The 27,633-nt window shown below is 40.8% G+C and overlaps 2 protein-coding genes across 7 annotated transcripts; one reads left to right on the top strand and one right to left on the bottom strand.

Annotated features, from left to right (window-relative positions):
• The first annotated feature begins 2,546 nt into the window (after positions 1-2,546).
• phldb2a (pleckstrin homology-like domain, family B, member 2a) lies at positions 2,547-18,546 on the top strand. Of its 6 annotated transcripts, XR_004894920.1 has the most exons (18): positions 2,547-2,830; positions 4,505-4,629; positions 5,796-6,766; positions 6,892-7,224; positions 10,330-10,464; positions 10,728-10,865; positions 11,877-12,023; positions 12,915-13,025; positions 13,099-13,194; positions 13,351-13,482; positions 13,862-13,961; positions 14,689-14,887; positions 15,502-15,592; positions 15,679-15,825; positions 15,937-16,156; positions 16,307-16,392; positions 16,653-16,877; positions 16,996-18,546. XR_004894920.1 is itself a non-coding variant. In XM_035990871.1 (17 exons), the coding sequence occupies exons 2-17, from the start codon at positions 4,575-4,577 to the stop codon at positions 16,791-16,793; spliced, it is 3,057 nt and encodes a 1,018-aa protein (XP_035846764.1). In that variant the 5' UTR covers positions 2,547-2,830; positions 4,505-4,574; the 3' UTR covers positions 16,794-16,939. The 6 variants fall into 6 exon arrangements, 5 of the variants coding, with proteins under 5 accessions (XP_035846764.1, XP_031175842.1, XP_031175839.1 ...); XM_035990871.1 differs by lacking the exon at positions 16,996-18,546 and having other exon boundaries at positions 11,922-12,023; positions 16,653-16,939; XM_031319982.2 differs by lacking the exon at positions 16,996-18,546 and having other exon boundaries at positions 13,099-13,188; positions 13,363-13,482; positions 16,653-16,939.
• A 2,822-nt stretch (positions 18,547-21,368) lies between these two features.
• Positions 21,369-25,681, bottom strand: si:ch211-244c8.4 (APC membrane recruitment protein 2). The gene has a single exon (XM_036008923.1). The coding sequence runs from the start codon at positions 25,403-25,405 to the stop codon at positions 22,286-22,288; it is 3,120 nt and encodes a 1,039-aa protein (XP_035864816.1). The 5' UTR covers positions 25,406-25,681; the 3' UTR covers positions 21,369-22,285.
• Positions 25,682-27,633: the final 1,952 nt, after the last annotated feature.

The following is a 27,633-nucleotide window of genomic DNA, read 5'->3' as shown; positions in this document are numbered from 1 at the left end:
CTATCTTACATCTTAATCATTCAAAGTTGGCCAGAATGGTTAATGACAAGTAGAGTAACATAAGTTGCAGAAGTAGCTAAACGTGTTGCTTTATTTCAGAGTGCACAAATACTGTATGTCTCCAAGGAGTTCCCTCCCACTAACTTCAGCTGTTATCGTCTCCTGGAGGATGAGTCATGATATCACCATGTGCAGCAGCATACAGAAAAGCAGCAGCTTACCAGTCCAAGCTTTCCTGTATCTTACACTGCCATTGCTTTTACACCCTTCAAAGTGACTCATTTGTGAAGACTGAACCAGCCAATGGAGGAACTTGCTTGCATGCCAAAAGTTAAATAACCCACAAGAAAACTACAAAAGGTCTGTGTCGACGGACTGCAGTTTGATTTTGACTATGAACAAATTGCCACTAAAGATAGGGACATGATTAAATTGTCTTTTGCCTACAAACATGACACTGCCCAAAGATGTCCAGACCACCGCCTACATTACACCACAGCCATATAAGCACAGGTTCAGTGGCATAACAAACACTCAAACATCTTGTTTTGTGGTTTCAAGTGGGCCTTAAGCCAATTTTCAAATTAAACTGAATCTGATCATCTAGATAAACCCTGCAATTAGCTTTGATGTGGGTTATCTTCACTATTGGCCCACATCCTGGTAATTTTCTTTATGGATATGGACTGTGGGATGACTCCCCAAAACGTCTTTGGGACTGGCTCATCTTGTCACTAAGTAAATAAACATCTTTCAATTGAAGCAGGTGTGTGTAGGTTGAGATGGGGGTTAAACATATAAGTATCCAGGACCAGGTGAGAAACATAGTTAGATTAGACAGAACAAAATGGAGGATGAGTCAACAAGGCCATACCTAACTACATTTAACACCAAAAATTGCCTATTGACTTCGGCCTCTTGTGATTGGGTGAGACACTTGAGACGTTTCACGCTGTGACTCAGACCTTCCAACAATTACCAGAGTTGATCGTAGCCTACACCCACTCCCACAATCTGACACACCAATTTTTCTTCCATCGTTCTCCTCTCTATCCTGCTTTTTTCCACAAACTTCACTCAAAATCACTAGATTCACTCTACATATGGTTTTAGTCTATTATAAAAAAAAAAAAATGCATACACATGCAACAATTTGCAGCAAATAGGCTGTTGGTGTGGCTGCTTAAAAATCTTACCTTTTTGAAAACTTTCTTTGGACAGGAAGTGGAGTATCATTCCAGCGCTCTATGACCATTACATCTTTGTGTTGGCAATAAATTTAAAGTGACCCACTTTTCAAATGAGACCTTCCTGGGATTTATGTGTCATTTTATTTTCCTGAAATTGTGAGGAATGAGAGAGAGGGATAGATAGATAGAGATAGAGAGAGAGAGAGAGAGAGAGAGAGAGAGAGAGAGAGAGAGAGAGAGAGAGAGAGAGAGCAAGAGGCAGACAGACTTGTGCGTGTGTGCACATATGTGTGTTTTTATGACAAAGACCCCGGCTCTGCGTCTGGAAGTAATCATCTTGTCCAGGCTGCACTCCGCAGCCCCCTCCCTATGATGTAATTGGAGTTTTTGTGCATGATTTTCAGTGGGATTCAGGGGATTTTTCAGGGAACGTTTCATTCATTCTACTACCTGAACTTTATACTCTACATTTAAATTGCTTGTTTTATACCTGCATGCTGTTTGGATCAGTTTAAGAAACAATCTATTACTGTAGATCAAATAATGATGAGAGTATTTGGTTTGTTTCATGTTGCAGTGTGGGTAATGTCTCCGACTGTTAGGGTTTTGACTCTTTGCAGGCACTTAGTAGGGGGAGTGAGGTTGGCTCTGTTTCAAACACAGCGATGGGGCCTCCTCCCGCCTCCACATACGGCTGAAACAACAATCTGAGAGTTGACTTTATTTATTTTTTACAACGTTGAGCATTAATACCTACTTTTGCCTTTGTGCGAGAACCGGGAATAGTTCATATTTTTGTAACAAACTGGCTGGACAGCAAGGAAACTGTTGCCATTACAAATATAATGTGAAATGTAGAGAGCAAAGTCTATGACAATGGAGATTAGACTCTGTCACATGACAAATACAGATTAGCAGTGACTTGCTCAAACCAGTGTCTCCATGCTGGAATATGATATAATGATAAAATGATGCTGCAGTTTATTGATCATTGTGAGGTCAGAGGTCTGAATCAGACAGAAAAACAAAATCTGTGCTAGAGGGGATTAAACATACGGATTCATTTGATGACACTTTTAATTAGAGCTAACAGCTTTAATGCTTCCTAATTTCCTTCCTTCTTGCCTTTTGTGTTTTTCTCGAGATAAGAGCAATCCCCTATCTAACCAGAGAGGGGCAGCAGCAGCGCCTGATGATGAAAAGTAAACACACACACACACACACACACACACACACACACACACACACACACACACACACACACACACATACACATACACACACACACACACACACACACACACACACACACACACACACACACACTCTCTCTCTTCTGGGGAGGAGAGTCTGAGCTAAAAGTTGAGGTGGGAGGTGGGATCCTGTCTGATCCTTTTTCATATTCCTTTGTCATATGAAGACTACTCTGCTGTTTCATATAAAGAGAGAGAGAGAGAGAGAGAGAGAGAGAGAGAGAGAGAGAGAGAGAGAGAGAGAGAGAGAGAGAGAGAGGGAGCGAGAGAGAGAGAGAGAGAGAGAGAGAGAGAGAGAGAGAGAGAGGGAGCGAGAGGAGTTCAGCTTCAGCAGCAACAGAGTACGCTAAAAAACTTGCAACTATGTGAATGGGACAAAAAGCAAAGGTTAGTCGCATTTCTTTTAATCGCAAAAGTAGATTCACTCTGCTCCTACTGTAAATGTCCTGGTCGAAATGATGCTCCGGGAGAATCACATGGCTGCACTTTATCTAATTTACACCGCTATGTCAGACTTAAAATAGGTTTGTTTATCATATGCTGCATGCACAGTTATTGCCAAATGTAGAGATGTGAACATACGCATAAAATGACAAATGACTTGAACTGAATTGTGTTTTTTGTAACTCAGGCAAAGAGACGTGCTAAAAGTCAAGGGATGGATTTTGAGCTGGTCACATTTATCTGTTTGGTTAAGAGGCTAAAAGGGGTGGTTCACTCTTGATGTTTAACATTGCTGGAAATTGACACAACCAATTAAAAGTGAATGACAGCCAACGGTGGTTATTAGTAGCCTAATTCTTCAAACTGTTGACTACATCGTGTGTGTTCTTGTCATGCCTTATGTTGAATCAGGTTCTCGTATTGTAAAATCAGCTGCATTGAGTTACGAGCTGAAATGGTTAGTTGATTAATCAATAAATTATCCAATCAATAAGTTGCTCCAAAACAAACCTTACTAATATGAGTATTTGCTGCTTTTTCTGTTTTTGTATCGTTGTGAACTGAATATTGGGTTTTGAATTGTTAGTCAGAAAAATTCTGACATTTGAAGATGTCACTTTGGCCTCTGGGAAATTGGAACAGCTATCACTATTTTCTGACTTTTTATAGACCTATGATTGAACTTAAAATAATCGTTATTTGCTGGTTCTAATTGATTTGAAGCTAATTTATTTTTACATCTAATATGTCCCATCTGATTTTTCTTTTTAAATTTTCATTGAATTATACATGTTTGTCTGGGCAGTGAGTGAAACTTGTAAGGCAAACTTATGCAGTGTGAAGGTATTTATTTTAGCAGATTATCCATGGCCATTCCTCAAACTGTTTACATCATTATTTATGATTTGCACTATCCTGTGAAGCCGGGGTCCCCCCCCACACCCCTTTTTTCAGGAGGTCTGGAGAATGAACTCATGCTGATTGATTGTGTGACTGTGTAAAAGGATACCCTACTTCCTGTAGGCCCTCACTCCAGACAGCAGGAGCAGAAAATCTTGGAGCTCTGTCTTTTTATGCAGTGTGTGTATGCTGTCTCGGCTCTGTGGGAATACTTTGGAGGGCTGGTCATGAGCTTGGGGCTAAAAGATTAAGGTGCAGAGTGCTGCTTTTCAGACTTGGATTTTATTGGTGACACTGAGCCAGGCATAAAAACTTTCCTCTGGATCTGTTTTCCTACTTAGTCTTCAGAATTTTTTTTTCTTTCCGTTTAAATATGCACATCTGAAATATCTGCTTGAATTGAGCTATTGTTGTAGAGCTGTTAGAGGATATGTTGGGGGGCCGCAAGGCATGGATTCAACTTCCTGTGATGTTCTTTAAATCTTTTGTTTCTAGATTGAAAATGCTGCTGTGTGATGTGGCAAGAATACTTGTATGTTAAGAAAGTTAAACTGATTCAATTGTTACGTTCAGTATTTATTTGAATTTCAATAGGTAAATGTATCCAATTTATATATGAGGTATAACTCCTTTTGACAATATTAAGAATACAAGACGTTGCAGTGTTTTCATGTTGTGTGAGTTTTATATTGACCCTTTCGCTTTTCTTCTTCTCAGGGAACAAAGCATGTAGGGCCCAGCTGAATCCTGCATCCTCAGACTGAATCAGAGAAAGCAGGTCAGTGTGATGAACAGCATGCTTCCTCAGAGGAGTGCTGTCACCACACTGGGCTACAGCTCAGGTAAGACAACATTCAAGAAAAGGTTTTGTTTTCTTGTCATATCTTCTAATATTGATCACTTTAATTGGACCATTGAGCAACGAACCTTACAGTAAACTTATATATCATACTTGTACATTTCACATCTAATATTTTATTGCATGTCATTATAATCTTTTAATCAAATCTACCCCCCACCTGTGTTCAAAGAATAGAATCAGCTGAATGACAATAAACGGGATCAGTTTAGCTGGCTAAAATCATGCAAATCTGGATTAGTTAAGTGCTTTATGAAGCTTTATTGAGTTGTCTGCATAACCTTTCTTAACCTGGAACCTGGAACAGCTTTTTTTGCATCAGTCCATGTTCAAGACTTGAAGAGCTTCTAGGTTTTAATCAAATCAGAAAAATGTCTCTTGGAACAGGCTTATAGCCTATATATTTTCTGAATAAACACACAAAATGCTGATAATTTTAGCTACAGCTGTTTTTAAAAGAGGACGATACAAGCTTTATTCCTTCAGGATCTCTGACAAGAAGTTAAGTTAAATCATTGTCACATATTTGCATGACGGTATTCAAGTTTATTTTGCAGCAAACCAGAATTCATTTATAAAACCCAAATTTATGAAGGAGTTTTTGTGACAAACAAGTACAGGAGGTGGACATTCTTTAATATATTCCTTTGGGATGTCATTTGGGTGTGCATTTTTTATATAAGCCATTACAGGTTTCTACCACATCCTCACATGTATTTTATATTTCTTCAATGTGATTTGTATTTATGTGTGTGAAACAAAATAAACTAAACTATCACAACTCAGCTTCCAGCCACCCATGACTCAGGGCACCGTCCTTACACTGCTTGCTAAGATATTTGAGCTGTGGTGGAAGTGATTTCTCTTGCAGTCGAGACTATGATGCATTTTGGCTTGTCTTGGTCCACCAGCATTCTTCCATTTTTAGAAGAAGCTTAACCACTGATTGAGCCAATGTTTGTATTGGGCTCAAAACTGTATGAGCGTACATTCTTCACTGGTTTCCCCTCCCCCTTACTCAGCATATGAGTGATAGCACTTCTCTTAGCTGAGCTGGTGCTTATTAAGTGGGTTACATTAAACTGATTTCATTACAGAGTCCAAAAAGGGACAGGATTTCATGCTCTACCAACTCTCTCTTTTCTACAGACTGTGTGAAGATTGAGCACAGCGGCAGTGGCTCAGTGGGTGGGACATTGCTGAGGGGCTCCCGCTCTAAAGCAGAGCTACAGGACCTGATGGAGACACTGCAGCGCAGGAAGAGTGCTCTGGAGGCCAGCTTGAGGGCAGCCGAGTGCAGCCGCACGTACCTCAGCGTGCCCTCACCTGTTGGATCCCAGTCCGCAAGGCCACCGTCAATCCTCAGCAATACCGAACGGCCCCCGTCTGCCTCCAGAACGTTTTCCTACATGACCAGCAGCAGCAGCGTGCCTCCATCACCTCGACAAGGTGAACGCCAGCTGAGCCCTAACGGCTTGCATCGTCATTCCCACTCTCGCCACCAGTCACAAGACAGTCTGCTCCTCTCTTACGCAGCAGATGGAAGCTCTCTGCTCTCTTCCTATGGGCAGCCCCTACCTCGTTCTCCCAGGGTCAAAAGTGGAGCAGCCAGCGTGCCGTCCAGTCCTCGCATGGGCCGCAGGCTCTACTCTCAGGGCAAAGCTGGACAAGACTCCCGGCAGAGGAAATACTCCACTGGCTCCCTCCACAGCCTGGGGACGCATAGCCGTTCTCTGCCACGTCTTCACAACGCAGCAGAGCCCCCTGCACTGTCGCTACCATCACGACACTCAGTGGGTTCCCACAGAGGAGTGGGCTCAGCAGGGCAGCGGCGCAGTCTCTCCTCCCTCGAGCAGCCACCAGATGTGACAGTACCAGCCAGCATGCCCAGCACTCCCAGGAGAGCCAGCCTGGTCTCTCTGAGCTCTCTGGGTGTAGAGATAGACGGGACAGGCTTAGATCTGGGCTTCGGAGAGAGGAGGTTATCCTTTGGGAAGGGTGGGCTGGGTCCAGGACAAAGGGTGGGCAGCATCAGCTCCTTGAATGGCAAAGAGGAGCTTAGAGACTATCACCAGCACCAGAGAGATGAACGACTCAGGGAGCAGAAAGTGCAGAGATTGGTGAGTTTCAGTTTGAACCTAATTCATCCACTTTTCGACTCAAACAACCTTTTAACACCTTGTTTGACCTTGTTTGAAAGCGTGAAAGTTAATAGTAAAGTAACTATAGCGTCACCTGTCTAAAGGAGTGCCAGCGTCTCGAGACCATCTTAAACCTGTGCACTGAGTTTGGCCATGTGGAGAGAGAGCCGGCGGGCTCAGCTGTTTCTGACCTGCAGAAGATCAATAAGGAATTGGAGAAGCTGCAGGTGTCAGAGGATGAGTCAGTGTTCTCTGACTCTCCCAGCAGCGCTGCTCCAGAGAGCTGCTTTGGAGCCAAAGCCAGAGACTTCCAACTCGCTGAGGATCAGCAGGTCAGCCAGCGTCAGCAGAGCGGCTACAGAGAGGCCAGGTCCCACTCACCTGCTATCAGCCTGAACAGCAGTGCCCCCTCACCATCGACCCACCACAGAGCCAAAGTAGGTGTTGCAAAATGCATGCTTATCTACAGGTCATCATAAACATCAGGTCAGGAGGGCGAGATTGAATATCGATCAATTATATGGAATTACAAATTAAATTAAATCCCAGTCAACCTTCAAATGTAAGCATTTTGTTATAAATGGGTCATTGTATTGTTAGATTCATTAGAAAAACAAGTCAAGTACATTTTATTTATAAAGCCCAAAATAATAAATCACAATTTTCCTCAAAGCTTATTTTCCTCTGCTTTACAACAGAACAAAAAAACAACAAAAAAAAGGAATAAAACTGCAACTCATTCTGCATTTTAAATAAATGAATTGTAAACTGATTTATCTCCAGGGACCATCTTAAACACATGCAGACCATCTAAAAAGCCATCCCTTCTGGGATGGTCTGCATGTTTTTATTTCAAGTACTCTACCCTTCATTGGTTAGTATTTGAGCTCTGAATACAATTTTTGCTAATCTGTAAAATCTGCCACAGGCAACCAAGAATACCACTAGGATATGTTCTATCCATTACAGTACGGTTCTACTACTCTACTTACATAGGTAGCCACTGACATTTTGTAACAGTAGAGCTGAATTAATTGATTTTCTTGGTACACTTTGGGACAGAACTCCATGATAAGCTAAGTAACAACTCCCACAGTGCACTATTAGCTAGCGTGTTAGCATACAGCTACTTATCCGGCAGCAGATAGGAAACAACGTTCATTTGGAGTCTTTTCTCTGGCCTCTTGACCAATATTCACTCTATTTTTATTGCAGTTTGTGTCTTCATGAACCTTTGACAAAAATATCTGTGGCTAAACTGCTTCACTACTCTATGTTCACTAGCTTGTCGCTAACTTTGTCTAATTTGCTAACTTTGGTGCTGGACAATGGGTTTACCAGGTTTTTCTCTGTAACTTTGTTACTGGGGCATTTGAATTGATCAGAGCCATGGTTAATGTTATTATAGTCTTGCATTGCCAGAACTTCTGTGTCAGCGCTGGAGTCCTATGTTCTTTTCCTACTGTGACAAGTCAAAATGTCTGCTTTGAAAAAGGCCTGTTAAATCTACAGGAAGTAAAGTTTCTGATTAGGCTGCATCACCTGAATGTTTTTGATGATGAAGGGAACATCTGCCCTAAGTATATCCACATCTTGTTCTCCTATTTGCTTTCCGAGTTAAAGTGAGTGAAGAGAGGATCAAGCTGTAGTGAGGACTAATGGGACACACCCCTCCTGTGGAATGCTGTTTATCAGACTGCTGATAGCTTGTTGATCTTTGCTTGTTTACATTTTGTAATATCAGGGTAAATCCTTTCCACATTTCCACAGAACATCATTTCAAAGTCTAGTGCAGACTACCAATTTTCCATATATCAAATGTGTCCGTATGTGAATACAATATGTGTATACAGTTATGTTCAAGACATCTAGAATATTTACAAATATATATATATATATATATATATATATATATATATATATATATATATTTGTTTCAAACTGGATTTGTCTCAATAAAAAGTGCAAACATGTGTGGCATGAAGCACTTGTGCAGGCTCTGAAAGAAATACTGGCATCCATGGTGGATGAATTTAGTGTGTGTCTTCCACAGTATTATTCAACATATAAACTTATGGTTGTCGACGCAGATTCCTCAAAATCACTGGGCTTTTATTCAGAGGTTTTGTACAGTGTGTGCAATCAGTTTGTACATTTCCTGTTTATGTGGGTTGTTCAGACAAATAAACAGGGAAATCACAGTTGCACAAGACCTCCTCACAGCTTTGATGTTACTACGATTTGACCTCGTTTTCTCTTATCAACTTTTTTAAATGTATAACAGTGGGAAGTTGTCGCAGTGGCCTCGTCACACATACTGAGAAATGAACGAACATGTTCAATTTACAAAAATAAATATATTGGATGTATCAAACACTGTGATATTAGCAGGCCCCCTCCTCCACTGTCCAAGTCCTAGTGCCGCTACTTTACTGTCTCTCAAACAGTGCAGCTTTTTTTCCACTCTCGCACAGTAACAACCTAATGGTGTGTCTGGTTTTAATGAAGAAGTCCTAGTTTTGTTTCAGCACTCAGCCATTCAAACTCGAGGGAACAGGAAATGACTTTATCCCAAGGAGAATTATTGTGTGTGTGTGTGTGTGTGTGTGTGTGTGTGTTTGTGTTTGTGCATGCACAACTGTGTGCGGGTGTGTGTGAGTGGAAGAATGCTAGTGTATATGCATAGCAAAGACATGCATTTTTTCCAGATGTTTTGAACTTTTATACTGAGGCTCTAAATGGATGGAAGACCTTGTGAAAGTCAGAATGTAGTGAACACATTTACTCAGCTATTCCATTTATTTCATGTGGAAGACACAATTTTCCAACACACCTAGAGTTTATTTAAATTATTTCCAAGTTGGGACCATCATTTCAGCAATGTGTCAATTGTGGCAGAGGTTTACAGACTCCAAATACCCTCTCTTCCACCATCTGCATTCCTCAGTGTGTGCAGGAAGAAAAGCGCTGACAACCCTCCTGGGGAACTATAAATCCTAGAGCTGCTGGCCACATGAGGCTGTGACCACCAAAACAAACCTCCTGACTCCTAAAATAAAGAATACCTGATAATAAAGGATCTCTTAAATGTACCTATGTATGAGTATGAATGAGTGTTTGTGGGACGTTGGTAGACCGTAGACGATTAAATATGTGGGAGAACTTTGGCGTGACTGGCAGTGGAGTGCACTGATAAAGATTTCCATTACACCAAGTGGAAAAGAATCCTGCCCCTGTTGTCAGCGATCCAGCTTTGGATGAGTTAAAACAGCAGCCGCTGTCGTTGTCTAATCCATAAAAAATGTATTCTACTGGCTGGCAAATTAGTTTATCAACATATTTAAAATGATCATGTTATACTTTATGTATGAAATATACAATCACCAAGAGAAGCTACTACCAATAGACTTTATGATGAGGATTTTTATGTGCATTTCTTAAATGTACATTAAGTATACTTATTTAGTTCTATGTGTGTATTCACAAAATGTGAAGTCTCCTGTACAGCCAAGCATTTATACGCATTCCTGATGTGACTACAGGCCTTTGAGAGAGTGCAGCTGAAACAGGAAGTAACGCATATAGAGGAAGAGAGGATTCAAGTTCTGAACAACATAGAGGAGCTGGAGCAGAAGATCAAAGACCTGGACAACCAGATGGAGGAGTCTGTCCGAGAGGTAGACAGCACAATGCAGTATATAAACTGACACCTGAAGAGCTTGATAGAGTTTGTTCTCATCTAGTGTCTGATAAACTGATGACTTTTTGATAACTCAAGCGTAAATTGTACAGTCGTTTATCACTCAAGCTCATTACAGTAAAGCTGATGAAGTGAGCTGCAGAAATCCCACATTTTACTCTTTTGTTTATCTTATTCTATCTGATTATCTATTTAATTAAGTTTGGGTTTTTTTTTACTCTGTGCTGCTGTTTCTCGCAGATGGAGGTGGAGTGTGCTTTGCTGGAGGGGGAACAGGAGTCAGAGATGACCCAGCTGCAGAGGGAAAAGGAGCTTCTGGACAAACTTAAGAAAAATATGCATAGTATTGCGAAGACGAGCCACACTGAGAAGTCACAGGTAAAATATATAAAATGCTCAAGCCATGATAGGCTTTTGGCAGACATAGTATGTGGACATGGGTTCTTAGACACTAAAGCTACAGCTCAAGCAAGGATCAGTTCAGTTCAACCACAGGTTCCTCTAACATGGGTTACATTTCCTTTCAAACTAAACAAACAAATCAGGAGGAAATGCTTACAACACCAGATCAAGCAGGTTCATCACAAATTGGATCTGGCTAAAAGACATTTACCTAAAACTGTCCAAATGTGCAACAGAGAACAAAGAGCTGAAAATCTCCAAACAAAGTAATTAAACAGTGCTGTGTTTCTGCATGTAGACCTATTAGCTAACTTTCTCTGCAGCAGTATTCTTCTGGTAATCTACTGGACAGAACCCATAAACTCACTCCACCGGACAATACATGGCGGTTTATTCTGTATTCTCCAGATTTAGCTCATGTTAGCAAGACTCACAAAAAACTATCTCAGGTCTCATGTTTTATCTGTGCTGTCTGTTTTACTTTTCTTTTCTTCCCAATTTGTTTCTTTTTGCACCTGCATTATTTCTCTTAACTTTTTTCTTTCTAATCCTGGATCCCTTCCTTTACTTCCTGTCTCACATTCACTACTTCTGTTTTTGCCTTTGTATTCCTTAGACCCACATTTGGGAAGGGGCCCAAATAGTTACCATGTGTAAAAAAACAAAATGTCAGTCCATCTGACTACAATTTCGTGGAAAACTAAAATCACCTCAAAAACCTGACATCACTTGGAAGGACAAGATATTTAACACTTATTATTGTCCAAAACAAGTTAAATATTAATTAGGATGAATTACTTTGCTAAAAACACCAAGACTGTTTCCATTCATGGATTTCCATAGATACATGCACAATCTATCTAAAGTTATAGTTTGTTACTTGTGCCCAAAGTAGATCCAATTCTTAAGCAGGGTATTCTCATCTATGTATGTATTTTTATATTATTATTGGGGTATTGTTGTGTGTGCGTCTGCACTGCTTCTCAGGAGGCTGAGGAGCAGACAAAAAGTTTGGAGGATTTGGAGTTTCAGAAGCTGGAGAAAGAAATGAATCAGGATGAGGATAAAGAAAGTGAGAGCCAAGAGCTGCTGCGAGAGATTGCCGAGTGTCAGCGTCTTACAGTCACACGCAAGGTAAGGCGAGTGAGGTTTTGTGAGTGTGCATGTAGCATGTATTGCATGTTTAACATCGCAGGCAGGGCTGGCATCGCATCACTTTGAAATGTCTGATTTTTAGCCAGAAATATCTACAGTTCAATTACTAATGTGGGTATTTTGGAGCATGATAAGTTACAGAACACACCAACAGTGTCCATAAAGGAACCAAATTTACTCAAGATCTAAATGTGTACTGTTTTATTGTTTTATGGTGGTTGACTTCTTGTCAGTTGTAGTAACCCTAAAAACCAAAATGCTGAGTTTGAGCCTACTTTCTTATATTATCAGATGAAGTGCATTTATTTAAATGTTCTGACCTTAATCTGCCAGACCATATAAAGTTGAAGTACATTTAAACCCTTAAAACGTTTTGGTGGTCATCATTTTAAATTTTATTTTTGGGGGCTTTTTTCAATTACGACATTGTGGTCTGTCATTAATCTTACCACAGGTTGTGCATGAAAGTAAAGCTGCAAAATTGTGAGATTTGCAGCACAAAGCATGAACTAATTACAAGAAACAGCAATACCAACAATGGTAAGCATGAAATACTATTTACATAGTAATAAAGACAAAGAAAATGCATTGATTTTTCAATTGAAGGCAATTCCACAGAGAGGGGGCAGGAACAGCGTGAGAATATCACATTAACGTGTAAAGAAGATGTAGTTGTAGGACAATAAATCTCACAAAAAAATGATTTCCCATCCCAAAATGAGAATCGCTCTCTGCTGCTGCTGCTGCTGCTGCTGCTGCTGCTTCATAATAAAACACATCTGGAGTATCTGCTAATGTGACAACATTACTTTGTTTCATATAAATTTGCAGGATGTTGTGTCTTGATATTGTGCTTTTTTTTTGTCACAGGAAAGACTCACAACGCTGAAGAAACAGTCCTCACAGATTACGTTACAGGCTCAGCAAGAAAGAGAGAATTTCCAGAGAGAGAAAAACAATTTGCTCATCATGCTTCAGAAGGTAAGACAATTCTTTGCATGCTGATGTAGTAAATATTTGATTTCATTTACTTGAAGATCTTATCTTGATGCAGGAGAGAGAGAAACTGGCATCTTTGGAAGGAAAGTATGCAGAGTTATCTGAGGGGCAGACCTTCACCAACAACCCTGCAGCCATCAAAGAGGTAGGTGTAAGTTACAGCTACAATTAAACTTTATATTTCCACCAGCAGAGTGCTCGTCTGTCTCTGTCACACAGAGAATGACCTAAGTTTTAATGTCTCAGATGAAAAGTCCTGTTTTCATATTATTCTTTGTGATTCATCTGATTTCTGTGATCACTGCATAACTCTCTGAAGGAAAGGAGAAGAAGCAGCAAAGAAAACTCTTCCCACCCAATTGACAGCCTACCTCATAAGAGGAGCCAGCAGCTCCTCACATCTTACGGCAGATCCCTGGGACGCACGCTTCCTCCAAAGGTCATAATCTTTTTGTCAAAAGTAATCTCAGAAGTCATTAAATGTAGTAGAATCAATCATTATCTAAAGAATACTGTAATACTACGGTAAAGGCCTTACAGCAAGAATAACCCAGATTGAAAAAAAGTTTCAAAATAATGGCGCTCGTTCTGATTCTGGAATGCAAAAGAGGGGATTTCACTGCCCTTATTATTTGTATAGAGAAATTGTTTGAACTTGTGGTCCCTTGAGAATGGTCCACCCAAACAGGAATTCACAGTTTCAGTCTGGCTTGCAACACCAATCCAGCTCATACTTTGCAAATGAGAGAAGTTCGTAGTTGGGTGAAGGTTGTAGATCCTGATTCTGAACAGCATGTGTGCTGCTGTTTCCTCCTCAGCCCCACTTGCCTCTGTCCCAAAGCTCGAGCTGTGGCAGCGTCATCTCACAAGGCTTCAGCTTCTCCCCCAGGGACCTGAGCACCCGTCGCCTGTCCAAAAGTGAGTCAGAGTACCAGATAGTCGCATGTTGTCTGCATCAAATCTAAACTGTGTGACTGGCTTTGAACCTCAGGCATTATACATGTAGGAAAGCAAATGCTGAACAGAAGCAATAATCTGTAGCGCAGCACTAAGAGAGACACATTTAGTCCAAATCTGATATCAAAGAGGACATGTTTGTCTCAACAGAGTACTGTACATTATACCAGATAGGAATTTGTGATTGTGAGGCAAATTACTTGTTTGCGCAGCTTGCTCAAAACTTATACAAAGTATGTTCATTGGTAATGGCAATATATAATTCATTAGATATTGTATGTGTAATGAGGTTTTGAGAAGAACTTGTCAGCAGTTATTACTAAGGAAAGCATGATGTTTTATACTGTAGCATAATAGCCATACCGTTTTTTTTTTTTAGAAGATTGAGTGTTTTATGCTAAAGAGCAATTCTACAAATTAAACAGCCTAATACAGTAGACATACAGTAGGTCGTGTTGACTCAAATCACATATAATAACAGCCTTTGTCTTTCTTTATCCAGTTTAATCACTATTACTTGGCCCGGTTGTTGCAGACAGATTTTCATAAGATTATCATGAAAGTAAAAAAGAACTATAAAAGATGCAATCCCATTTAGCCAACTAATGAATGAACTGACACCCTGCCATTTAGATCCTGCATGCTGAGGGTATTTCCACTGTCTTACTGTAATATTTTCTTCTGTCAGCAGGCAACAGCCGTGCACACATGAATGATGACAGACAGAGAAGAAGTGATTTTTGCAGCAGGATGATCTCTGAGCCCAGCGTGTTCTTGGACTCCTTCTCCTACCCGGACAACAGCCAGGCCTCAGATACTGTCAGTGTGGACAGCTCTGACAGCCTGGAGACCAGCTTCTCCGCCTGCTCCCCAGACAATATCTCCAGGTAAGAGAGAAAACGCAATGATGTAGAGATGAAAGGTTACTTTGAAAAGTTTAGATAGAGCAAATATGTGTGTGTGTGAGTGAGAAGACGAGGAGTTGTATTTTTAGAAAAGACATTGGAGTAAAGGCTGCAAAAGATGATCAGGAGAGATATTCTGAAGAGCAAACAGAAAGAGGAAATGCTTTATAAAGAGGCTGTGATGCTCTCTGTTTGTGTCAGATGATACAAACATATCCATATATCTAGCTCTCCTTACGCTTTCTCACAAACAGTTACATACACATTAGCAAATTCAGTCACAGCCTTTGTAAAAGTGTACGTGGAAATTTGTCTTGGGGCTTACAAGTTCATTTTCAGGGATGTCCCGGTGTTATTAGAATCCCCTTTTCCCTGAACCTGAAAACTTTTTATGTTAGGTATTCGTACAAATGAGTTGAGTTTGTTTGCATGGCGTCGTTTTTAGTTTACTCATTACAGTGTATTTTATCACCTTGATTTGTTTTGTTGTTTTAGCTGATGATATGTGTTCCACAAACAGGAGTGTCTTCCCCCCCTTATTAGAGAAATCTGGTTCTTTTTTTTTTTGACAACTCGTGTTTTCAATGTTTCATCAGTGCCAGTACGTCCAATATGGCAAAGATCGAGGAGATGGAGCGTTTACTTCGAGAGGCCCAGGCTGAGAAGCATAAGCTCCTCGAGAATCGGGTAATGTGCCAAACCTAACCAAAACATCCTGTGTATATAGATGTGTGTGTGTTTGATGATGGATGTAATTTACACTATATGTGCAGGAGCGTGAGATGGAGATGCGCAGGCATGCTCTGGAAGAGGAGCGGAGAAGAAGGGAGGAACTGGAGAAGCGACTGCAGGAGGAGACAAGCCGAAGACAAAAACTTGTAGAAAGAGAGGTGAAGCTCAGGGAGAAACAAAGATCACAGGTATTCAGAATAACCGACAAGAAGAGGTTGAAATCTGATGTTCTCTTTTCACCATAAGCTTCGTGTAAATACTTCAATCTGTTGTTTAATTTCAATGTTTTTTTTCCATAGTCCCGGCTGTTGACTCGCTACCTCCCTGTAAGGAAAGACGACTTTGATCTTCACGGCCATATTGAGGCAGCTGGACACAACCCAGACGCCTGCTTCCATCTGGCCATCACTGATAAAACCTGTCGAGGCTTTCTGGTCAAAATGGGCGGCAAGATCAAGACCTGGAAGAAACGTTGGTTTGTCTTTGACCAGAATCGCAGGACGCTCACCTACTATGCAGGTGAGTAACTTCTGCTTTCAGTTCTCTGTTGAAAATGTGCAGTTTAAGATGTGAGACAAAGTTACTGCAACAGTGATGTCACTCTTAAATTATGCCAAGACCGAGCTTTGATCACAGTGCTGTCGGTTCTGTTTATATTCTCCGTTGCAGACAAACATGAGACCAAGATGAAAGGAGTCATTTACTTCCAAGCCATAGAGGAAGTGTACTATGACCATTTAAAGAGCGCACACAAAGTAAGTCAGTTTATGTGTGTGTGTGTGTGTGTGCGTGCGTGCGTGCGTGCGTGCGTGCGTGCGTGCGTGCGTGCGTGCGTGTGAATTTAGCATGTGTCTACACATGAATCATTTTCTTTGAATAATGTTGACATCTGCTTATCCTGTGCTTTTCTCCCTCCATTTGTCTTTCTCTCTCCCACACATGCATCATCTCACCCCTCTCCCCTCTATTTTTATTTCACTTTTCTTTCAACATTACATTCACTTCCGCACCCAAGAGCCCCAACCCCTCGCTGACGTTCAGTGTGAAGACCCACGATCGGGTGTACTACATGGTGGCTCCGTCGCCTGAGGCCATGCGTATATGGATGGATGTTATGGTTACGGGTGCAGAAGGACACATGCATTTCATGGTGTAACTGATCCCAACAGGTCAGGGTCCACACCACTAAATTCCATTAGTAAACGTTGTGTCACATGAGAAGTTTTGCAGCACTTTGCTTGTATCACCGTAACAGCAAACGCGTTGTGTAGAGCTGAGATTGATGTTCATCAGGTCAACAAAACAAATGAACTTCTGTTTACACACTCTATAATTTAATCATGTATAACAGATCAAAATAATTGATTTACAGGTTTTATAATTAAGCTGTTTAGTTATTTCTTTAGTTGTTTATGTACCGTGGTCCGTGAGAGGCTGAAGCGTCACTAAATCTTGCACCAGTTTAGTAGTTGCATTGTCCAACTTTATCCTTCCTTAAACAAAATCTCTGCCGTCTCATATTTCAGTCAACACTTGATCAGGGAAGCTTCTCAATGATTAGAGAGATCTGCAACATTTCTAAACTGCGGTACATACTGATGCTGCTTGTCTATAATAGATAGCATATCTACCAAACAGCTTTCTATAACCTAGCCTTTCGTAATATATGTAGCCGCCATGTACAAATCAGAGTTTAAGTTCTAGGTCCACCTCTGTTTCCTAGCCCTCTTCTTCTACCCTCCTCTTTACTTCTGGTTGGACGTCAGGCTGTATCAGTGGGTGACAACTTCTTCTTTTCCCAGATAAGATAATCCCTTCTGTACTTGTGTTTGCAAGAATGCACATTTTTATTTCAACTCAGATTTATTATTTCTATATTGTCACTAATATTCAAATGTAATTAGTGTGAGTATTATTTTACATGTTTAACTCAAGCATTTTATTGCTGCTGCCAGATGATAAGCATAAGCTTGTCTTGTCTGCTTATTTAAAGCAGGGCTGAATATCCACCATCAGTTTTCCTTCAAACCACATACATGTCTCTTTGCATCATTTTCATTCCAATGAGTCTTAATTTGGGCTTTTTCTTCACATATGCAAACTTCAGTCATGAAGGAGAGATGATTACAGGCACTTTTCAGGTTTTATTGTTATGAATTATTAGTAATTGTTGGCAAATATTCTAATCATAAAAGTAGAAAATCTGACCAAATCACAATGGTACTGGGTGTCATGCCTAACACTGTGCAGCTAGCTCCCTCTATCTATAGTAGAGGCTGCAGGCCTGATATGATGAGGCCATGTTGTGCAGCAGGGATACTATACTGTATGTACTGCGTCACCCGCATTTCATTCGTTTGTTCACCAGCAGAGGTCCTCAGTGCAGAGTTATTGCGCTGAAATGCCGTAATGCCCCTGCTTCAGGTCCATACTCCTCAATGATCCATGTTTTCTAATGCTTATATATCAAATATGTGCATGTATAAGCACATGCATATCAAGCTTCAGATTTGTTTTTTAGAAGCTAAACAAAAGTCATGTTCAGGATCTTGAGCACAAAATGATTTTTTTCTAATTTTGTTTTGAATGTTTTATAAAATACATATGTTTGATCTGTATTTATTTTTTTTTACTATTTGCAACAGTCAGACGGTATTTGGTAATTAAAGACCACCATAACACCAAGCTGTTGGTTTACAGACTGCAGAGTGCAGGTGAGGCTGCAGAGCTGACAGTGTTGCAGATAAGTTGTTGCCTTTCCTGGATGCTTCTTAGTAAACGGAGGTATCTGTCATGTAAACATCTGATCTGAAAACTGTAATCCACTGTATGAGACACAAGCCTTGAAACTAAACTAAAAATTACTGCATTTATATATATATATATATATATATATATATATATATATATATATATATATATATATGTGTATATATATATATGTATATATATATATATGTATATATATATATATATATATATATATATATATATATTAACACATTTAATTTTTTTGTGTATGAACAATGGTAATTTTAGTCGACTCTATACTACAGTTTTTTATATTTGACATCATGTCATGTTTCAATATGGATAAGAATAAATAATTTTGATTATGAATCATAATTGTGAAATGTCATGGTTACTTTGTGTGTTAGATGTGAACATTATGTTTCACAGGCTGTAAAAACCTGATCATGTTGAACAGTGGAGGTTATCCAGGCTCTTGCTAACCCTAACCCTAACACTAAACCCTTGATGAACTATTGCTTTGTATGTTGGAGCACTAAAAGGAATCTTTTTAAATTCCAACATGGCAAGATGATGTGTTTTCCCATGGATATTGAGTACCATAGCACTGTTATGCAGCCTAATAATAGCCATGATAAGAGCCACACTGTTATCCCAAATTAGTTGACTTTACTAGAAATTTGCGTTGAAACCCGTTGGCTTAAACCGTTTAAGTTTTTAGACAAGGTGAAACATAACAGGTCAAGTTGTATTAGCACAGACTGGTAGTTTGATGCAGTAGACAAATCACGTTCATACATGTATAAGTAGTCACTACTAAAAACCATTAGTAAACATGTTACCTTTGTTGAAATATAATAAATGTGAAACATGATGCTCTACTTATCATGACTGTAGAAAGAAATCAAACTTATAAATGTTTTTTTTTCCTTAAAACAGCAGAGTTTAAAGAACAATGTATTCAATACATTAGTTCCAGTAAAACAGAAAGGAACATGAAAGAATAAGTAGTGATCACTAAAACGTTTAATTACAACTAAATCTGGGTTTACAGTGCAATGCCACTATAACTCTGGCATGTTGTGTTAATTCATCAGCTCCCAGTATATCTGAAAACATTCTGAAATGTCTCAGAATCTCAAAAACAAGATTTTCTGGAAAAGTAATATCTATATTATGTGGTGCAGTCTTTTTCAAAACATTTAAACACATCTCTTTAAGTTTTATATTCGTAGGCATGTAGGATGGGTATTTTCTGTTTCGCTGCATCCACAGACAGAAAATTCAGCATTGTTGATTTTCTTTTAACATGGCTGGCTCAGGTCAATGTAAAAACGAAGTTTGGAAGCAAATTGATAATTTATTTAAAATATTTCTCAAAATTGTGAACCATTAGCAACATTATCTTAATTGTTATAATTTCATAATTCCATTAAAAATTGTGTAAGAAGTAATAACTGGTCTTATTAGCATGTACTGTATACTGTGAGTGTGCTCATTAAGGCGCTCATGTTTTTAAACTCCTCCTTCCGACACTTGTAGCCTTTCATTGGTTGACCTAGTGGGGTTGGCATGGAAACACAGAATAAGGCATGCTAAATTAGGTTCTAATGAGGAACATCGTCTCTCCAAAGGCAGAAGCAGACACAAACACATGCAGACCATAGAAAGCCAGGGTGGCCTCAGTGCATTATAGATGCTGTAATTTGTGTAACACATTTGGGGCAAGGAGCCTGGCCTTAAAGACACCCATACAACCTATAAACAGGCACTCCGAGACAGCTTTTGCAATATTGTTCAAAGGCTTATTCCAACATGTCCCCTGGTTGTACTTCACTCAAGTTGTCACTTATAAGCACGAAAGATTGCTGGGAAATCATGTGAATGTATGTTGACAGAAGGCAGCATTCACTAAATTTCAGGCATGTTCAGATTCAGATTCCTCTCCAGTATATATCATAGCATATTCATACCAACAGTTTCTATAATGAAGAGCATGATATGATGTATCACACTGTGTCACAATGTGAGCCCTCATAACCAACCCGATATCCGCTCTAAAAGGCGTGATTATAAATATACATGCTGTTTAAGACAATTTTTAAATGTTTAAATCCCAAACTGTAGGTGTTATGAAGAGGCAATCCTGTGTTGTGTCAGAGCCTCAGGGAGGATCTGTTATTTTCTCAGGGAGATGGTTATACCCTCTGTAGTCTGTGTCAGCACCTGATGGTGTGAAATCCTCGTGTTTTTCTCGGGCAAATGATGGTCTTCTCTACTCAGCTTGCAGCCTCTGGCTTCCTGAAGTACACAGAGGTCTTTTTGTGTCACCTCCGCACTGCTTTAAAAAAAAAAATTCACCCTTTGTCCTTTAGGCCTTATTCCCAACACCAGACTCCTCTTAACATTACCCCATGACTTAGATCAGCTTCCCATCCTTAACCTGAGGTTTTACTCTCACCCCTAGTAGCTGTTAGAGTTGCTTTTTAACGTGTTTTACCTACATTTTCTGTTTATAGAACATTATATTCTTTTCTGGTTCACTACAGCTTTTTCTGTAGAGTAACTCTGCATTTTGTTATTTTCTACAATGATATCAATTACCCACTCAGGAATTATGCAGCACATCCATCGGATGCATTTACACTAAGAATAGCAATGACACACATTCCCTAACCCTTTTCCTGATAATAAGGTATGCATGTTAAGCGTTTTCCCTTGCAGCTGATTGGCCGACCTCTGCTGACATTCATGTGCTCGCTTTTCAGGTCAGTGAGCTTCGAGTGTGGATGATGTTGGAATGAGGACACTCGGAGCTGTAGTAAGATCGTGAGCCACTGTGGGGATTTGCCGTGAAAATATAAAATGTTTGTCATATCTCTTTACTCTGATCTTTAAATTTCCCTCATGTAATTTCCTTCCACATAAAATTAAATATTGAAAACATGCAGGATATAATTCACAACTTAAACAGATCTCGTCTTGCGAAGTACTCATACTGTTTTATTGATTATATAGGAAACAGAACAACATAGATGAGATGATACACAGAGATATTGTTCTCATCTGAGTATAAGTGGGATAAGGATAAGGATGTGCCAGTGTATGAGAGATCTCTCAGCATCCTCTCTGTCTCGCCCAAACATCCACAGTGCCATTCATAATGGCTGCTGTCCACTGTCCTTTTCATTGTAAGGAGTGATTTCCATTCCTCCAACAAAACCAGTCTCTCTCAGAGTTCACAGTGAGATCTGATCATGTTACATATGAGCAGGCCGACACACAGGCGCTGTACAGTTCAACATCTTGTGTAAAATGTAATGGCACATTTTCTGCTACATAGATCCAGAGATAGGTGTGGAATGTAAATTTGGTTGTTGCATTAATTTATGGAGCTCCTGATGTTCTTCTCCTACCATAAATAAAAACAGGTTATTATCAAATAGACTTGCTGAAAAGAAAGACAAAAAGATTTAACGGTTCCTACAAAAAGTGGGAGTAACAAAAGTTAAAAGTACTGTAGAAAAGATTAATTCTGAGAGTCTGTCGGAAAAGCACCCTTTAAAAAGGCACTCGCCAATGTTGTGTGACTGTGTTCCCAGAAGACCTTTTATCTTGCTTATCCTTAGTTACCGATGCTGCTGTGTGTTCAGGTGTGACCCCGAACCTTTCCTGAGTGCATGTCCAGTTGGCTCAGCACCAAAGAGCCAGACTTGTTGTTCGGCTCCCTGTGGAGATGTTTTGTGCTTGAGTGCTGTCGGCCTCCTTGACTCTGTTACTGTTGCTTATGGTGTAGTGAAACCAGGAATTACAGTCTAGAAATATGAAAAAAAGGATGGTTGTGTAGTTATATTGGGAAAAAAGTTGCAGTCAAAGCCATAATCTGTGTCGTGTGTTTTATTTTCTTATCTGGGTGCTGCCACCAGCAGCTGCAGGTTTATTACCAGCCCTGCGGACAGGAACCTTGGACACGGGTATCTTGGTGCGAGAGGGTTCTTTAGCTTGAGGGATTTGGGAGGCAGTGTGAGACTGTGCGCCGTGCTTCACAGGGATTTTTGAGTCACGCGGTAAACTGGTGAGGACCTTCGGCTGGGGAAGCTGCTGACTCTCCTCCTGGGTGTGTTTTGAGGTGGGCACATTAGTCTCAACATTACCGATTTTATCTTTGCTCCCTGCATCATGTGAGTTGAAATGGGGCCTCTCTTCTTCTCGCACAGGAGTAGGTGGGTCCCTGCATGCTTCATCGTCAACATGTTGACTGTCCCGGACAGGTAGCTTGCCTGCTCTGCCCCCTCCTACTACAGGTATTTTGCTAAGTCCTGATGCCTTTGCTTGTGGTATCCTCCTTTCTCTGGAGGGACCCTGGAGGCTCTTTTGTGACTCATTATGCAGTTCCTCTGTTTTGGATGGTACGGTCTGGGCCCCCTGGGCACTTATGCTACTTGGACTAGTCAGTTGCCCATCGACTGATGCCTGTCCACTTCCTTCCTTCATCTTAGCAGAGACTGGGGCCTCACTCGGACAAGTTGCAGGGGTAGAAGGAAGAGAAGTGACAGGGCAAGGGACAGGGGTTGGTGCAGGAGGGGCTTTAGATACAGAATCTGGGATATGAACAGGAGCAGGAAGGTCAGTAGATACAGAAACGGGGATACAAGCAGGGGCAATTTGAGCTTTAAATTGGGAAACTTGAATTTGAGCAGGAGCAGGCGAATCTTTAGACACAGAAATTGTGATCTGAGCAGGGACAGGAGGGGGTTTTGATACAGAAATTGGGATCTGAGCAGGGACAGGAGGGGGCTTTGATACAGAAATTGGGATCTGAGCAGGAGCAGGAGGGGGTTTAGATTGAGAAACTTGCATTTGAGCAGGGGCAGGTGGATCTTTAGGTACAGAAATTGGGATTTGAGCAGAAACTGGAGGGGCTTTAGATTGAGAGACTTGGATCTGACCCGGAGGAGGTGTTGTGGATGCTGTAGAAACAACAGCATGAGTGGTAGGAGTTGGGGTCGATGTGGGAGCAGGGGGCATCTTATCTAATGAGACTGGTGCAGGAGTGGGTTTAGTCATGGGAGGAATCTTATCTAAGGAAGTTGAAGATGGAGTTGGGAGAGATGCAGCGGCACTGGGTTGGGTTCTAGTCCTGGGAGTAGGGGGAGAGTAAGGATAAATATCTGGAACACTTACAAGGGAGGGAGGGGTCTTATTTAAGTCCATTGGGCTAGAGGTAAGGGTAGGTATGTAAAGGGCCGCAGATACTGAGCCTGGGGTTGTAGTTAATGTGGGAACCATTGTCATCTTAGAGGGGATAACTGGTGCAGGAGAGGAGGGTTTGGTTGTAACTGCACAGGCCGGTGATACTATCACTGGGGCTTTAGATTCTCCTGCAGCTGAACTTAGGGAAAGTTTGTAGGAAGTGGAAGTTTGTGGGTTCAAACTGCTAACTGAATCCAATTTAGCAGGTGAAGGTTGGGTGTAAGCAACAGGGGTGGGAGGGCTATGGGTTACTGGTGGAGGTTTAGCTGACACAGGAGTTGGAGTGGTTACAGAGATGGGTTTACTTACTGAAGCAATCATTTGAGGAGGTGCTGCAATCGCTGAAGCCAATTTGCTAGCCTTACAGGTAAGAGTTGGGCTAATTGAGGGAGCCTTGACTACAGTGGCCGGGGTGTTTGGTGGAGCTGCAGTAGTAGTAGAGGTGGAGCTCAGTGCAGATTTAATTGTCATAGAAGGGGGAGACATTATTGGAGCCGAAAAGCTTGTTAAAGTTATAGGGGCTGTTGAGGGTTTTGTTGCAATGGGCGTAGAAGTCAATTTAATTTTAATGCTAGCAGAAGGCTCAGAAACTGAAGTAGAGTCTGAACTCAATTTCACTGAGTGAGTAGTCAAAGTGGAAGATTTGGTCAATGTTGTGATGATGGAGCTGGGCTTGGCAATGGGAGAAGAGGTTGAAGTTGTCTTTGTCAGAGGAGTAAAGGATTGGGTGGAGGCTGTCGTGGGGACGGCTACAGTTGAGGGTTTTGCCATAGTAGCAGTGCTGACAGAGGCAGAGGTCAGTGGAGTTGAGATGGTAGGTTTAGAGAAGAGAGATGTGGATGATGGCGTGACTTCCGTCACCACAGCACCGATGGGACTGCTGGCTTTTCCCCACTCTGCCTCCACATCAGCCATGATGTCGCCACCCCCTGAGATTGAGTCAAAGGTCAGGAGAGAGGAGATATCTGCCAGCAAGCAGCTCAGGCTGTTATCACCGGGTACCAAGGGTGGTTCAGAGGTGGGTAAAGGCGGCACATGCTTATTAGTTCTACTCACATTGCCTGCTGTCCCCTGGGGACTTATGGTCTCTGATGGGGATGTGGCTACACTGTCCTGTGTTGTTAAGCTCTTCTCAGGATCACAGCTCTCAGTCTCAGGGCTGTCCAGAGAGCGAGGCTGGAATTTAGGGGTAAGGGTGAGGTCCTCTTTGATGATTTCCACACTGTTGGCGCGGGACGACATGAGAAGAGGGCTCGGAGGGGCTTCCTCCTTCTCTTTATCTTTTGATCGGAACCTAACATTGTCAAAGAGACCCTTCAGCCCACGACGATGCCGACCCACTGGCTGGGACACGGTGTGGACTCTGCGGTCCCCCACTCCTCTCCGGCCACCCCTCAGCAGCGACAGGAAGCTGAGGGACTTGGCTGAGCTGGCTGAAGAAATGGAGGCGCGAGCAGGGGCAGCAGCCAGAGTGCCATCTTCACCGAGCGGCTCCTCCTCTGCCTGCTCCATCTCTCCTTGACTCACCTCCTGTCCCTTTTCCCTGTCCAGCTCCTGCTCTAAATCCTGTGCAGCTGTCTCAGATAATCCATCTATGGTAGTGCTCCTGATAACAGGTGACTTGTTGTTTCCATCTCCTTTGCTTCGAATAGAAAAGATGTTACCTGGCTTGCGTTTGCCAAACAGCTTGAATCCTTTTCTGATTTTTCCACTCGACTGGGATTCACAAGGCAGGGGGTCCATGTTCTCTGTTTGTACATCCATCTTCTCTCCGTGTCCCCCTTTCTCTGTATCCTCCAGTCACTTGCAGTTATTATTCCCCTGCCAGTGGAGTGAGCATTTATATCCAGACCGTATCTCTATCTCCGTCTGTAGCCTTGCTTTACCTCTTTTGCTCTCAGTGCGTTTCTTTAATGGCTGTCTGTATCCCTCCCTCTGTCTATCTTTCCCATCCAGCCCTTTCTCCTCTATTTCTCCCTTGAAAGCCCCTCCCCTTTGCCTCATTTTTGTCTGGCTGCTCTCCCTGGTTGCCATAGCAACTGAGGAGCTAAGCAGCTTTCGTCAGCAATGCAGAGCCAGGGGCTGTCATCAACCCACCCTGAACACAGCTTTCCCTTCCTCTCTTCCTCTCTGTCTGATGACTATGTTTACATAATAGCAAAGACAAATACTCCATTAATAGAGCCAAATTTTGAATTCCGAATGATCTGGCTTTATATAAAAAATCTTATCCAGATTAATGCAATGTACCTCTATATACAGCCTAATAATCTTTTAATAGAACAGATTTGCTTTTATTCTAAATAAATACATCAAGTGTGTCACAGCAACCTACATTAACTCACACCAGTCTGCTAAAAAATAAACAAAATGTAAGAAAAATTTAATTTTATAAAGAGTTATTGCAGTAAAGTGCAACCATTTATCACATTCACGTTTGGTAGATAATTAGCACATTGACCTACATGTATATTCCTATATGTACAGCATTTTCATCTTTCATTCTATCCACTATGCTGCATATTATTTCAAAATGCATAATTATAAGACCTATTAGAGAAACAAAGGTAATGCTTCTTGTGAAGTTCAGAAATTTCCCAGTTTGGGATCAGTGAAGTCCATTTATCTATCTAACTGTTGACGTTTCTTTTATAAATCAGGATCATGGTTGTGGGAGGGCGTGACCTTTTAACAACCTTAACAGAGTCCTGAAGACAAACAAGCCATTGACAATGATTACATAATTGTAAATGAATGGTAGTGTTAATATGATCTCTCTTATTGTCTGTTTTCTAAATGTTAATTTGAGCATTGTTTAGAATTCTAGCATTCAGTAAAAGGGAGATGTGATTTTTGGAAAACGTCAAATGCAATCCTCTAATTGACACAATGCTCAAGCCATTGTTTACTTTCACACCTTTTCAGATGATTGATGTGAATGTTGTTAGGAGTCTTATTAACCAGTCAATAGAAATAAATACCATATACAAATTACTTGAGAACCATTTTTAAATGACTTTAAGTATTCCTTTTGAAATAAGGAACTGTAAAACTAATGTGAAATTATATATATTGTTTAAAAATGTAATGATTTTGTTCTGGTTGCACTAAAAACAAATAATCAACATAAATTAATAATGTGAGTTAAGGAGAGGTGACTGGGTTTGGGGTGGAATGAGCACGGCCTCTTGTGGTTGCTTAAGAAACAACACGTGGCACAGTTTGACTGTAGATGGCTGTTAAGTGAACTGAGTCTGAAAATAAAGCTGCTGTCTCATCCGCATGCATTCCTTGTCCCAAATAAGTCTGAGTAAGTAGGTCAGCAATCTTTGAACAAATCTGGCTGTTTTTTCAGCCTGTTTTAAGACCATAGACTGTATATAAAAGGTTAAGAAACAGTAGGAGGTTTATGGGTATAGTCACACTGATACGCAGTTGAAGAGGACAACTAATAATGATTAGATTTCATTAATAAATTCAATAGTAAAAAGTATGTCTGTTTTTACAGGGAGCATACATTATTGCAGCAGAGATTGACGTGAGATTCACACTAAAATCGAATTGAAACCAAATTAAAAATGTACAGTGTACAAATACTTCCCTGTACATGCTGCTTGGTAAACAATAGAGAGAACAGATCATTTTTATCAAATACATTTATGTTTTGGTGCTTAGATTCTCAGTATAGGTTAATATATGCATCCTGGGTACTGTAATGAGTGCACACACACAAAAAAAACAGAATACTTTGTAGTTTGTAAGCATTTACTGCCAACTTTAGTACAAGAAAATACATCAGATGTTAATCTAGGCCTCATTTGAACATCCCCACACCTTGGCCAAAGTCACCAGTATTGTGGTTACACACACACACACACACACACACACACACACACACACTATACACACACATTACCACAAATAAATAGGTGTTTTTAATTACTGTTTTCATGGGCAAATGTAAAAATGTTGTCTTCAGCACACACATATTC

This window comes from Sander lucioperca, chromosome 13 (assembly GCF_008315115.2).
Source record: "Sander lucioperca isolate FBNREF2018 chromosome 13, SLUC_FBN_1.2, whole genome shotgun sequence".
NCBI lineage: Eukaryota > Metazoa > Chordata > Actinopteri > Perciformes > Percidae > Sander > Sander lucioperca.
Note: the sequence above shows the minus strand (reverse complement) of the source record. Positions and strands in the feature narration are given on the sequence as shown.